The sequence below is a fragment of the Stegastes partitus genome, unplaced genomic scaffold (assembly GCF_000690725.1).
Source record: "Stegastes partitus isolate 25-593 unplaced genomic scaffold, Stegastes_partitus-1.0.2 Scaffold278, whole genome shotgun sequence".
Taxonomy (NCBI): domain Eukaryota; kingdom Metazoa; phylum Chordata; class Actinopteri; family Pomacentridae; genus Stegastes; species Stegastes partitus.
The window spans coordinates 386,104-401,926 of NW_007578009.1; the positions used below are offsets into that span (position 1 = coordinate 386,104).

Consider the following 15,823-nt stretch of genomic DNA (forward strand, 5'->3'; position numbering starts at 1 on the left):
CATTACAAATGAGATGATAGAACCATATCCGAACTCTTGTCAAAATATAACTGTATAGAGAAACTAGATTGAGTAGCTCTTTTGTAGTAGCAGTTAAAAGAGACAGGTGGTTTCAGAACATGTTTTGCATAATATAATGTCTATGATACTTAATACTAGATTAATAAACATTATCTGATCTCGTACTAATTAATTTAAACTGATTGTAATTCACTATCACTGCATTTGTAATTAGTGTTGATTACATTTGGGTGCCAAGCCTAAAGGCAGTAATGTAACCTCACAGAATAAAGCCCATTTAATTTAATAGTTTTCTGCTTTGGTTAACACGTAAGTTCAGAATGCTTCTTCTTGCCAAGTTGATAAATATTAGGCCGGATGAAAGAAGGGAAAATTTCTGTTTTTGTTCCAAAAATGGATTTTCAGCTAAATTATTTCATCTGATACTGTGGAGCGTGTCTCAAACTAGGATCGCAACTCAAAACCATTTGAGGGATGAACTTTGCCGCTCTGTTTTTATCTTCTCCTCTCTACTGCATCACTGGCTTTTTGCTCGAGGGCGGGGCTCCTTACTCAAACACATAAACAACAGAAGGAAACTGAGTCTAGGTTGTAATTTACTGAAGATAATGGTTGCAGTACTTGTCATCACTGTGAGTGGCAATTGTTGAGCAAGAGGAACATAAACTTGCAGAAGTATGATTTCTTTAACCACTGCCACCCTACAGTCACCCCTCTGTGCCCTCTACATCCCCAGCTGGAGTGTTTTACACAGACAGAGCCAAAACTTTAATCCATACGATGAGCTGCAAGTAAACTAAAATAATGCAACAGTTTAACCTACTGAGTTTCATATTACAACCTTGGCTGGATCTTAGTCTGAGACTGAGATTATCAATGCTATTCTCCCCTTCACCCCCAGGACCAACAGTTTGTCTCTTTATATCAGCAGTAAAATCCTGCTTTTACATAAATGCATGAGTAGTAATAAAGTAAAGATATAAAGTCATACAGTAAACAGTCACAGGAGGCATTTTCTGCATTGAATACTTTTTACTTTTAACAACATTAATTTACTTTAACAACAGTCTATTCCCATTCCTATAAAGCATTTTGTAGGGGAGCATTAGTTAAATTAAGGTGGTTGTGCTCTTCAAATGCTAATAATGCTGCTAACAACTCAGCAATAGCTGATAAATTTAACTGATAATATTGCTGTTATTAAGACAAATGCATTAGGAGACAAGAAGATGGGTATTTGTAGTATCCTCTTGATTTGATAGCATGAGTAAAATTTGTTTGGAAGTCAATAAGCCACATTAAAGTTAAAATCCCCTTATGATTCCTTTGCAATTTGACTTTTGGAATGGCTTCCAAGTTGGAGCTGGTTCTGCTCAGTGAGGTTTAAGTGGTATAACTACATGTTTTCAGTTAAATAGTTATTAAACACCTCCAACAGAATACTATGGCAAGTGTTCTCATTCCAAGTATTCCGCATACAGTGGGAGAAATATACAGTGTATACTGCAAAACGTAAATGCTCCCAGGACATGCAAAGCATATAAGCCATATGGCACGATGCCCTGCCCCATCACATTAAGAGAGAAATCAATAGCACCCCAGCTCCAGTGCTGTGGTGCCCACCTGTGTCACACTTTGTGTGCGAATGGTGAAGCAAAACAGCTGCTGACAAGAGCCAATGGTGTGAGCAGTGCCACAGTAATGCTAATATGGTTGTTCAATCTTAAATAGGACGCATAACGACTGTATGGGGTACATGCTGAGGTGGCCACAGAAATGCCCCGCGTGTTGTATCCAGTGTCTTTGGAAGAGTTTGTTTGATGGCCCGGTTACCAGGGCTGCAGCACAGGTGACAGAGTTGTCACTGGATGCAGCTCAGAGCTGAGGGCTAAAAGTAGTGTCTGAGCACTGCTGTGCACATTTGACAAACAGCTGAGCTTGTTGCAGCCACAACACAGGACATACAACATCTCCAAAACAGAAACTAACATGTGGCCTCTCCATTACCATCTTGGACGCAGTGCACTTTCACGTCTGGTCTGGAAGATGCCATGTGGTCTTTAATTAAAACATATCCACACAGCAATTCAGTACTCCTCTGTTGAATGCTCCTGCCAAACACACTGGAACTTTCCAGGCAGGCAAACGAGTTCGTCTAGCCAGGGGACATGACCCATATCATTGTCATTGACTCAGACAAACTACAACAAACTTTCTATTTAGGCAAAGAGCAAACATTTTTATCTTATTACCTGAGCCTCTATATTAGAGGTATGACTGAAACTGTAAAGGAAGCTACAAACAAAACCTCAGTTTCTACTCAGAAGGCTGATCACGTCATTTTTGTCTTCCTACTGGGAGAGAGGAGGAGGGAAAAAAGCACAGGAAGACACCAGAACAAAGCACTGAATACAGGGTATTGCCGTTGACAACAGAGCCTGCACAACACATTAGGTAATCTGTTATGACAAGGCTTTATGTGCCCAGTCCCCTCTGTCACAATGACCCTTTTCACATTGCCTTACCCCCCTCTCCTTTTTAGAAAAAAAGACAGCCACATTCAGAAAAAAGAAACTTTCAGTGTTTGCATTGGAAAGTGACCGGAGTCAGCTAAAAGTAAACTGGAAATAAAAAACAATAGAGCCACAAAGTAAAAAACGACATTCATTTACTATTGTAGAAAAATGTAACACCTATTTGACATGAATTCAATACATGCATGAAATCAAAGTATGTGTTGACATGCAATGCACTAAAAAGCACATGTTTACTTGCAGCTGGTCAGCAATCACATTTAATTCCCACCACCTAGCAAAGTTAAGAGGATTTCTTCTGAGCTTTATGAGTGACAGCACAGAGAACAGTCTAGTAATGTAGGAGGAGAGTACGCTCTTCTTTGGAATATGCACGGATATTTGGTAACATAATTTCACTTAATTTGTTACCCCTATTAAGAATATTGTGTTTCCTGTAAACGTGACAGTTAAATAATCCAACACCATCTGAAATCTGAAGTCAAATGTTTAAGTGCGTGTAAAAACACAAATGGGCTTTGTCTCATAATTAGAAAATCCCAGACTCATTCAGACTGCATATGAAGCACCTTTTTACAGACTTCCTGCCAAAAAAGCAAAAAAAAAAAAAACAACAAAACAAAACACATACACATACACATAAAGTAACTATAACTTACTCTTAATTTTTAGCTAGAAAGCAGTGGGAGAGGGCGCAGTCCAGGCCTATGTGCCAGCTGTTCCAGCTCTGACTACTGTCTATTTTTACTGCGGCAGATGGCAGTTAGTGCTTTGCATGCCGACAGACTGTCAGTGACAGGAAGGAATGGACAGATTTCAGCCGCCCAACCTTTCCGCTGAACTCATAGCCAAACCATACATTGCTTCCAGCCCACAGACACTGATAGCTAGCGAACTAGGGCTCTGAGTGCCTTTAGATATTAACAGTTCACACAGACTCACTGAGTCCAGGATAACAGAGACTAAAGAGAGGCTTCTAGAAGCCACCAGACAGAGACAACATGCAAAGCCAGCAGGACTCCATTCAGAAGCTAAACAAACACAGAACTAGAACAAAGAGAGAGGGATACCAGAAAGCCTCTCAGGTGATGACACGGAGAGGTTAAAACCACAAAGCCCACAGAACTGCAATTAAATCAGAAAATGAAATGAAAATAAATCTATAAAAAACATTTTAAAAAGTCTGCAAATCTAGTTGCTTCTGTGTCTACCCAAATTTTGGACCCATCCTGCAGCTTGAACATTTGTTGTTTAGTGTTAAAATCAAACAATACAGGATAGTAGGACCCACAGCTCAATGAAGCAACGCTTCTCATGGATCAGGTCCAAACAATCTCCTCTTTGCAGGTGCCGCCTCAAAGGTCAGAGGCCTTTCCCAACACATCCTGTGTCATGAGAAGCTAAAGCAACACCACCTCAGCTTTAGAGAAGTTCCGTGTATTCCACTTTAAAAATAGCACTTAATTTATTGACAGCTGAAAATTGCCTGCATCAGCCTTGACACAATCAGCTTTAGGGAAGTGGGTCTGCATGTGCTGCACTAAGAATATAAAAGCTGTAAAGGATTATCAAGGCTGTTTTTCACTGTTTATATGTTGATGGAAATGTGGTTCCATAATGCAGAACAGTAATATTCAATGAACAGTATTCACACACATAAAATAATACCATCAGCAGGAACAGTAATAAGACTTTGATACGATACCTGTCAAAATAGATCGATACCAATACTATCTTAATTTTAACAAAATAATAATAAAATAATGTAATAATAAATGACAAACAGGGAACTTAAAATTTGTTGTTTTTTTATATTAAAAAAAGAAAAACTGAAAACAGTTTGACAATGTCAAAGCAAGGAAGTGGGGGCTGAGAAAAGAAGCCATAGAACAACAGAAGAGAATTACTGTACCTTAGTGCACTTGTACATTTTAATTTACAACCAGAACTGGAGGAACTCTTAATTAAGATCAGCTTTTCACTTCTCTTCTCTTCTCTCAACATTCACATGTCCCACTGCTGCTTATAAAAGGTTAAATCCTTGCAGAGATAAGTGCAGCAGTACTGTTGTACACATTTTAATCACTAAGTGTCACGCTTTCTGCAGACATTCAATTGCTCATTGTAACTGTTGTGGTTGATCTGCAGACTTGTGAACACCTGATTTTAAGCAGCTGACAGTATCGTCAGTTAACATTACCAGTGTGGATGCTGCGCTTCCATATAAAGACTGTCAGGTTGGTAGGCTAGCTTACAAAATAAATAATAAACAGTTATCATTAACCTTAATTGCCTCTCCAAAGCCGAATAGTAAAAAAAAATTGCTTGTATAAATAAATCACACTCATTCAAATTATATGATCACATTATCTAACCTGTCGCTCTATGAATCCTTTAAACAAGTTGGCATGTCTGTTGGAGAGACATTTTGCCAGTCGGAGGTGCTGGCTTCTTCAGCCTGCCTTGGTAAAACATGTTTTCCAGACAGGCTTTGTGCTGTCCCTAGGCTTGCCCTAACTATTGGCTGTAAGTAAAAATAATGCCACATTTTGCTTGTTGCGTTCACTTTGTGGACAATCAGTGGACTGTCGGCAACTTGCCGACTGTGCCTCATGTTGTGTCAACATGAAAGCTGTAGAGTGCTTATGAGAAAAGAAAAAGGTGGTGGGCACACCCACTATGCCTGCAGGGAGCGGGAGCACAGCCCTGCACATACACTCTGCCCTGCTGTCACAAATCGTTGCAGCCTGCAGCAAATATGGCTTCTTTTAAAGCACTGTCATCCTTTGAGTACTGACACTAATAAAATAGGGTAGAATATATGTTTTTACAGCAAGGAGCTGCAATAATTTTCTAGTATCAGTATACCATACAACATTACTCCAGAAAACTATGACTTTAAAATGACCACTGCCATTGCTGGCTAACATTAATGAATAGGGTTGGGAATATCAGAAATAAACAATAAAACACTGAATTTAGAGCGTAACATTAATCAAAGCATGGGAATTTGTTCCGTATTTCAAATCATGACTGCCCAGTGTCTCTTTTTTTTTTAAAAACAGCATAACGATAATCATATGATCCAGGCAGAATGGCTGAGTGGGAACAACAGTGTAAAGCAGGCTGTGCAAACAAGGGAAATACAGAGCCCCTTACATTCACTGCTCACAACAGGCGCCCATTTTACAGAGCAGTGACCTGGATTTCCTCAACTAGCCTCCACTCAGCAACCAAAGTCACACTTTAAATGCTTTCTGGCTTTATGTAAGCATCATGACATCACAAACACAGAGCAGGCACATGGATCTGTGAAAGTCTCACATCTTTTTCTTCAATGCCCAGCGTAGAAAAAAGAAAAGATAAACGATAAAGAAGATAAGGACTGACTGATGCCTCAAGGTAATGTCAGATGACTAACATCTTTCATCCAGCGTTTTCTCTCTGGAGAACAGAAATGATGTGTGAAACTCTGTGTGTGCATGCATGTGTTTATGAGTATGTGCGTGCACTCCATTGATATTAATTAGATGCACAGTATTTTATCAGTGGCATGACACAGCCCCACACTGGAGTAGCACAGGATTCAAGGAGTCATCCTGATCAAGGATGAGGTCTTTTGTCTTATTAATTACGGTTTGAAAAGTAATATTCACCTCCCCCCCTCCTACTTTTTACTCATGAATAATGCAAAGTGACCATCATGCCCACCAACAAGGTTCCCGTGCCTGGACTGCAAAGCTCTCCAGTTTGCCTCTGAATTCAACCCTCAGACTGTGGGAGGAAACCAAACAATACAGTCTGGAAAGAGTGCAGTGTTAGGGAGGGCACAAAAACTTTTTTTAAAAAAACATTCACTCTCTTGAATGTGGGAAAATCCAGCTAATTCACCCAACTTAGGCAATGAACCAAACAGCAGGTAAGAGCCGCAAGCTAAGAACGACATAACGTTAAGACAAACATGCGTTATCTGCTTTTTATCTCCTGCTGTCAGCATGTCAGGGACAAAGATGTTGGATGTGAGCCGCTGAAATATATGCTGGCTATGTGGAGATGATTGTGTGCTGGCAAAGAACTGACGACACCTGAGCAATACATTCTACTAGAAATTCATTAGTACCCTACCCTGTATGTGCCAAGAATGTACTGTGCAATAGCTTTGATGTTTACATTCGTATCCATGAGGGAGACAAGTCCATACATGCAGCCGTGGTTGTAAAGAACTATCTTCAATGATAAAACGAACAAGGAGTGCTGCAACTGACAATGTGGCCCCCACAGAGCCCTGATCTCAACATCACTGAGTCAGTCTGAAGAGTCAGAAGATACCGCGAACGCCTAAATCCACAGAGAAACGGTGGCAAGTTCTCTCAAGTTCTGTTAGTGATGGTTCTCCTTTTGTGTTTTAAATATCGAAAAGAAAATTCAAGATATTTTTCTGTGTGGAGGCGCAAGCACCAAACAATGACTAAACAAGGACAATTCAAATGTTACAATAGCTTTGTCTTTTCTTTAGTTTCAGCTCAACTGCAAAAAATTAATGCATTCATCAGCCTCCATCATTATGAGTGAAATTCCATCATCTCTAGCCGGGAGACTGTGTGTGATGCTGCCTCACGCTGTCCTACACGTGAAGAGTGCTCGTGCACGACTTTCACTGTCTCTGCTGCTGTGGCTGCGTTTACATCCCCCTCCCCCTCTCGAGTCAGCGCCTGTAATATCCAACATTTCCTGCAAAAGGCTCACACAGATTCCACTGAACCCAATCACAGGCTAAAACTAAGACCCAGCTAACAGGATTTAGATAAGATGATGCATGTTTATGCTTATTCGATGCATGTAATGCACCTAAAAAAGATAAGATGAATACAGAATGACTAATGGGCATTCATCACCACAGCTAGTATGCTATGTGAGACTCTGCGCTAAAAGTAACTGGACCATCTCTGATCTTTATTCCAAATAAGTATATAATATAACAAACTAAATGTTGAAATTATGATGTACAATGGTTTTCTAGATGTACTGATTTTTGTCATTGGTATTACTTTAAAGATATCTCCAGTTAAAGCCATCTAATGTCAACAAATTCAGCACAGCCTGAGAGCAACATCAGTGAACTGTGATGTTTTTTCCAGGTTTGATGTCTGATATCTGCAAAAAGTGGCCATCTATAGACTTGTAGCCCAAACAGAATGCTAACCTAAAAAAAAATACAATGCAGTTTGACAAGTAAATGATATGAGCTGTCGCTTAACTAAATTGACTCAGCACTAGAGCAAAGAGACACTCATCAACACTCAAATATTTAAACAGGGGCCCACTTTGAAAGCAAAAGTTAAAAGAAAGGAAATGTTAGAGAGTCAACACAAGTTGTGGAGTGAAAACCACAAGTAGTTTGGTTAACAACAAGGCTGAAACCATTTGATTATGAGAAGGCATTTATCACTTTCCCTTTATGCCACATGAAGAACATTCCTGCATTCATGTGTGATACCATGTTGTGGTTTCTATTCATTTCAAAACACTTATTAATGAAAAATGACGGAGTGCTAATGAAAAGAGCCTTTAAACAACAATGGTGTCATTTCATAATAAATGTCAATAACAATAATACTTCAGGACCGATTGCATGAACAGAATTTTACCAAAATTATGTCGGTCTCACTTGAAGAGAATGGATATATCCAGCAAACCTTAGTATACAGAGATTTCTCATTCAAATAAAACATTGTGGCAACTGGGCCAGCATCCATCCAGACACACATGGACACCATCTACATGAACATTCTGCCAAATCGAACAGCGGTCAGTGATTCACTTTAAATAACTGCCAAACCTCAGCATTAAAACAAAACCTTGCAACACTGACACCAAAAACCTTAGGGGTTATCAGGAGAAAAAAAAAGTGTGAGGCTGAACTTTGTGAGGCAAAGCAAACCAGAGCATGTGATCTTAGAAAACAGAAGAGTATGTAGAGAAGAGAGAGAGGCTTTCATTCATTCATTCAATATGTTTTTGCTGCAGAGGAAACCAGTGGCTATTGCTTTGACTACACTGCGTAGAAGACAACCACAGAACATCTGGTAGTGGTACATGCATGCTATGATGTAACAGCACATAAAATTCACTGTTTGGTAGGTCTTGGGGTCACACTTCAGTAAAAAAAATAAAAATGAAAAATAAAACGCATAAATAACTATTTTGTTATGCGTTTTAAATATGTAAAAATGTAACTATTGACTATAATCCTTACTGTAACAGCTAAGGCAATCAAGTGCTCACATGCAAAAATAACTAAGACACATGGCAGTAATGCTCAATCACAAGACTTTGTCCTCTATACTCTGCAAAATATTAATTATTAACATAAATTAACCAATAAAGTCCAATGTACAGTTTCAGTTTTAGCTTGAAACTGTACAAAGTAATGCTAGCCTTTCTCTGTTCTGTTAAATTTTATGGATCAAACAGAGCCTCATGCTAAGCTGTGTTCAGTGTAAGGTCCACGTTGTGGCCAGTCCCTGGACAGTGTGACCCCAAAAGTTATGGATGTGAGGAGATGCTACTTAAAATCTTTAAAGCAAATGAATGTATCAAACAAGATTAATAACACGACTTGCAGTGTTTGCCTTGCTTCCAGGGCCAACCCTGGTTCCCACACTCACTATTACCACTGACTCTGTCACTTTCTATTATTCAGCTGTTACAGGTACATCTACTGAAAACTGGGTGAGCTGCATGACATGGATTTGTGCCTCTCTCCTGACAGTCCCGTGACACAGCAAAAGCTGATAACAGACACAGACATCTGCCTGTCTTGCCTCCTCATTAGGAGGTCAATCTGGAATGTGTAAGCCTGCCCTGTAAGTAGTACATGTGTCGCTCCAAAACAATCTCAGCATGAGGCGATGAGGAATGTAACACTTTGAGTGGGTGTATGTGGATGTGTGCACACCTACAAGGGTGTAAGGGATTACAGCAGCAGGGCGTGGCGACCTGAGGCAAGCCAGCAGATTACTGGTCATAATCAGATCAATCGGTCCTGTCTGCACAGGGTTCAGGAGAAGGCTGACCATCCCTCATACAAGCCCATGCTCCCCATCGTCCTCCCTACATGTCCCACCACAGCATTCTCTTTGATGACAACAGTTCATTCATATGAGATGGGTTCATTGTCATTTCTGCTGTGCTGATAGCCTCCTCTTACGTTTAACTGACACTGGAGCTGAGCTGATTCCTCCCTGCAGGGTTTTTGTAAGGTCACCATCCACTTAGCTCATACTGAGAGGACACTCAGCAGAATTGTATCTGAAAGGTGAAGGTTTAATTGACACGGCGACCTTCTGTTTTCTGTATCAATTTTTCATTTAGTTTACTCTAAGCTTAGGGGATAATGTTGTTTAACATATCGTTTTTCAGCTTGGCTAGCCTGGGGTCTATTGAAAAGCATTGCAAACAAAATTATAATGTGAGAAATATTCTTAATGCAGACCTGACTTTAGTTAGCATAATGCTATAAACTTAACACAGCACACGCTTCTCTTGGTGCGTGCGCGAGATCTATCAACCATCTTTGTCCATACATAAACGAGTGGCTTCTTACTGGCCGCAGGGGGACAAAACACATGGGTTACACAACAAGACGGAGACCGATGTGAAGAACACATCAGGGCCCAAATGAGGGCAGGCTTTGTGTGTCCTGGAGTTATTCAACATTTGGAGCACCAACACAAACCAATGCAACAGGACATCGCGTCACCCCTTTATAATTACATTAGCTCTGCTATGTTTAAGAGCTTCTACTGAAAGGGGTCTTTGCTTATTTCCAGCCTGCCTGCAGAGGCCTTGGACACATTTCCTGCACACTGGATAATCAATTTGCTGCCCCTCTGCCTGCACCCGATCCTTGACAATCCTCTATGCATGGTGAATAGGAGAGAGAAAGGAGGAGAGGGAGACAGCATATCCTGCTCTTGCCCCTGAGCTCAATCTTGCTCTGTGCTGTTGACACATGCACACGGATGGACACATATGCCCTTGAGCACGTCACAACAATAAGGGGAGTGTCATAGCCTCGCGCACACATCAACCAAACACCTACAAGCTGACCAAGCAACTCCATAAAAACATCCCATTTCCGTCAGGCAGCTTTCGGTGCAATTAAATGCTAGCACTCACCAAAGACCCCTGTAAAATAATGGAAACACACATGTATTGCAGACACTGTTTGGCTAGCATTTACACACCATTGATTCTGATTTAAGCAGCGTATTAAACTGTGCACTGGCTAAAGCACCATATACTAACACAGAATTTTTTAAAAATCGTGGATGTTGCTGCAGTGAGGATTTGAGAAGGTCCTTTAGATGTTTAATGCTTATATCTGCTGTTGCTTTGTCAAACAAACTACTAACAGGTTATAGGCACCTCTCAGTTCTATTAGAAAAGCTTACTTGGAGAGTGTCTGATACAAAAAAGACAGACTTTAATGAGGGGAACCATGTAAAGTTGTGATGAGTCATAGATACGCTGCTTGATTAAGTCCATCTGTATTTGGATGAGGTCTTTCCATTTTTAACAGAATTACGTGATACCACACATCTGGCAGTCATGGAAACCAAACATATCACAGTGAAAGGAAACACTCACTTGTAATTTAAAAAAAAAAAAACTGATAAAAAAACATACTCTGCACAGTACTTGACGAACTCAAGCAAGAAATAATTCTGTAATTATATGCTGTAATTATACAAACCATAGTTCGAGTGACTGTCTATTAAAATGCTGTGCATAGCACCTCTTGGTCTCCCAAACAAGATGCTAATAAATTACACTCTGGTTCAAGTTAGTCGACAGTGACAGGCAAAAAGTGCAGGGAAACTCAGTGACCGCAGCTACAGAAAGGTCAGATTTTAGCATTGCAAGTCAAATAATCTTAACTGTATGAACCTGTGCATGCTTTAGCCACTAGGTACTGTTCAACCTCTCAGCATACTAATAAGACAGCATTCTCAGCATACCATCTGCAATGAACTCCTGATGAAGGGAGAGTATGGCCGCCTGCCAGCCTCCCTTTCTGCTCTGCAATCTGCCCATGTGATAGGAGGTAGAGTAGGCAGTGCTGCAGCCTACTCCTCTCCCTCGCTCACACACTCACTGACTAACCCCCCAAAAAACACTGCATATTCCACTGCAGTTCTGCTACAAACCACGAGTCACCCTCCAGCTCCTTCGAGTGACATTGGCATAATGAAAACCCAAGGATATGGAGTAAAAAAGTACTAGGGATTTGACACAAAGCTTCTCTTTGGTAGAGTGTGAGAGATAAAAGACAAGTGAGCCATAACTGGTAGGGACACTTGATCTTATGGAAGATTCATATAGGCTTAGTCTAATGAGGCCCATAAGACTGACAGACAAAACTTGAGGAAAATAAGAGGGCCTGCTGGCAGAACAGGTTTTTGCTGTCAGATGCTGTCTTGTTACTGGGTCATTAAACGTTTCCATGCAAATGTCAGGGAGGCTGTGTTCAACTGCCAGCTGAAATGGAACATACAGCACAGTCATGAGTAAGGAGGCAGCTAGCTCTTCACAGTACCTGATGACTCACAATCACAAGTACGCAGGTTGAATCACATGACTACAAACCACATTCGGGTCTTCTCCTCTTGCTCTGCTATTGTTTATCCTTTCATATATTCCACCAGAATGGTTTCCCGCTAGGCAGGGCACCATCACATATTCAACCGCACCAGTTCAGTGAGTTCATGAAAAGCTATGCATGCTTCTTTCAATGTGTATCAATATTAAATAAATAAATGACATTTTCTGCAAGCCTGCATTATAAAACCGACAAAATCTGATTTTAGCATGCAGTTTATTTGGAAAAATTTGTATTTCCATTAGCCAAAAGTGACTAAAACTAAAGCTGTAACAAACATACTAAATGCATCTATTAATCACCATCTCAGCCACTGATCCCAAGAACATACTGTCAAAGGTGAGACAAATCTTTTAACACTACAACATATAAGAAATTACAAATCATAGTTTACAGGTTCTCTTAAAGTTGAGAGGAAATTTTAAAAAAACAAAAACAAACCCTGTTTATCTTGTGAATGATTTGCTGTCCATAAAATTTTAAAAGCCTCTAAGCAGGCTCTTTGCAAACTGTTTGTGTACACTCAGAGATAGCATTATCATAAAGTACAAAAACAACACACACATCCATTGTACAACACTGACTGTGTGATAAAGAAGAGATGAAATGGGGGTACTGGCAGACCAGGCTGTGGGACGACCCCTGGGTCTCCCAGCATGAACCAACTAAGCGTTTCTCACACAGACTCCTCAGGCATGCAGGCCCCTTCAGAGGAGGAGGAATTTCACTCTGTAAGCCTTTTATTCTCTTTCAGGCTGTTTGTCCCCAACCGTCCACTATTCAGTTTGCTCATTCTACTGTTCTTTGCTAAGATCCCTGACGGAAGACCACGCGGGAGCATGTGTGGTATACCAAGTTTGCCTTGGTGGACAGACCTGCATAAATTTAAGACATGGTTTTTGGTTTGTGTGGGTGTTCTCGTGTGCATGCCAGTGGGGTACTTACTTGTGGTGTTGCCTTGCATCTGAATGATACATTTTGAGTCCTTGCTCGTCTCCCTGGAGTTGAAGGGCCGAACTCGAACAGCGACTTTTACAGACGCCCCAGACATGTTTGCGGTTTAGGACCGTCTCCCAGTAAGACTCCTTATATATCCCTCCTAAAGGAAACACAAGAAAAACCAATGTATGCATCTGCTTACTAAAAAAAAGGAGATCTGGTGTTAAATTAGAGAGAGACTGTGTTTGCTCACTCATTTAAAACAACACAAACTGCTCGAATGCAATAGAGCAGAACCTATTTTCACAACATGTAAATGAAACACAATGAAAGTGCAACCCCCTCCCAATTTCCAGTCATGAGAGCCTACAACAAACATGGCCGACCAAAGCCATTGAGGCGCTTTAATATTTTGTAAACAGCAACATTAAGCAGTCAAATAAAGGATGCAAGGCGATGCATTCAATGAATTATTGCACAGTGCGTTTGAAAGAAGCTTTGGCGAATGGAAAATCTGAATATTGCATATGATAACTGTGCCTGCATACACAACATATTTCCTTATTAAAATAAAACACAACTTTCCAATGTGTTTACTGTCAATTTAAGGCTGTACATTCTGCGCCGGGTAACTACACAGCCTGATTATCTTCTGTTTTTCCATGTCCTTGCAGTCAGCCATAGTTGCTGAAGCATACGCCCATGAAATTCTATCTACCCTATTTGGTGTGGGCTACAGTGGGACAGCAGCCGGGCCTGTCTGCTGCTACAGTCTGACAGCGTCCATTCTGTGCAGACGGACACAGCTTAAATGTTCGTTTTTTAAAAATTAAATTCGCCCATGTTAGGAAGTAGGCTAATCCTCGGCTGCTGCATGCTGTGGAACAGTGCAGGGAGGAGTTTGACGCTTATTTTAGCTGCACAGACTGGACATATTGTTCATATTTAACCTGCAACGGAGGGTTATAAGGCATTAAATCCTAAAAGGTGCGAAGTTTCCCACGACAACCGTTATAGTGTTTATTTTAAGCTAGCGGTGAGCCGTGATACGCTATCTATCGGCTGTGACTTGAGTATCTCAGGCATGAGACGGAACTAACCTCCAGAGTCCGTCTGACGGAAACAGTAACACAACCACAGACAAACACCGAGCTAGGAAACGAGTCATTTTATATATATGGCACATTTAATCATTTTAAAGTATTGTCGGAACCAGCGGCTGTGCACCAACACCAACGTCTAACGTTAGAGACAAGTGAGCGAGCAGGCAGGCACCAGCTGCTTCTGAAATTAACCTGTAACAACAACCGACAGGAATCGTTAAAAACACGAATAAATAGGTCATTTTAACGTTTATACTCACGTTTGAGGGCACTCTCACCAAAACAGCACCGACACCACACGGACAGTGGCGAGAACTAAACGCTAGCTAGCGGGCGTCAAGACGGCTTGTTTTTTTTTTTCTATCAGAATCTGCGCGCACGAAAACTGCTATAAAGTCCGGTTCCGTTAAAAACACCCATTATAGCGGTATCCTCCGCCGGATGGACTGTGATTGAAAAAACGGCGACTCCTTAGCCGGTTTATCTTCCAGCGGGGGATAAAAGGCGGACGTCTATCTGCACACAAGCGAAAAGAAGAATTGATGGATCGCCTTGATTTACCGAAGAGATTACGTCAACTCCCTCTCGGCGCGCTGACGGACAGGCCGGCGGGGCCAATGAGCGACGAGACAGCGGTGACTTATGAGCCGGAGAGCCAATGGGGAGACCCGTGAGGGAGGGAGTGGGTGGGGTCTCTCTCCTCTTTATTTTTTTTCGAGCGTGACGCCACACTGCAGGATTTCTACCCACCGCTCCCCGCACCGCTGTCACCGCAACACCCAGGGTCACCGCAAAGAGCGCCGTCTAGCGACAAGTGGCGATGGTCGCATCTTAAGCGCCGTACAAAAAAACATAAACTTCACAGTGTCTGCAAACATATCCTGAATTAAAACAGCAACATTTTGCTGAAATAAGGGTGGAAACACTTGCAAGCCACTGCACCACTCCCCCCCCTCAACATTATACCAAAGGACTTCACGCAATGTTGCACTGCCAGATATTTTTGCACATGTTGACCTTTGCACCATAAACACTGCACATACTATACAGTTTCTTCTGCACGTTCTTGTTTGCACTGCACTTTGCATAGTCAACATGGACTACCTCAGTTGCATAAGCAGATCTTAACTTTCGTGCACCATAAATATTGCTCCTGCTTTTTATATACTGTCCTATATGCATACTTGTTTTTGCACTCTTGTTTATTCACATTATCTCAGTTTGATGAGTAGAGTCCAGTGAATAGTATGTCTGAATGGGGGCAGTAACCTAATTATCTAATTGCACCAGTTACTTATTTACTGTTGCACATGACAGTAAAACCTCTGAACTAGATTGAATCATCTGTTCACGTCAAATAAAAGAGAATCACTTTTTTTGTGTGTGTATGATGCAATTCACTTTTAAACAATGCTTTTTTTTGCGGTTACAGTTTTTCATGCTTTGCAACAAATGTGAACAGCATCGAGCTAAGGAGTCATTTTTGTTTGTTTATTTTCAGAATAAACTTTCAGTTTAGCCTTTATATGCTGTTTAAATGCTGCCAATAAATCTGGGACAGC

The 15,823-nt window shown here is 41.0% G+C and overlaps 1 protein-coding gene across 5 annotated transcripts in view; it reads right to left on the reverse strand.

Moving 5' to 3' along the window:
• Nucleotides 1–14,828, reverse strand: part of kif1b (kinesin family member 1B) — a 62,050-nt gene extending 47,222 nt beyond the window's left edge. For all 5 annotated transcript variants that reach the window (XM_008282584.1, XM_008282583.1, XM_008282582.1 and 2 more), the window contains exons 1-2: nt 14,522–14,828; nt 13,165–13,318 (exon numbers count right to left, since the gene is read on the reverse strand). In XM_008282584.1, coding sequence (XP_008280806.1) covers nt 13,165–13,270 — 106 coding nt within the window. In that variant the 5' untranslated portion in view covers nt 13,271–13,318; nt 14,522–14,828. The remainder of the gene's footprint in view (nt 1–13,164; nt 13,319–14,521) is intronic.
• Nucleotides 14,829–15,823: the final 995 nt, after the last annotated feature.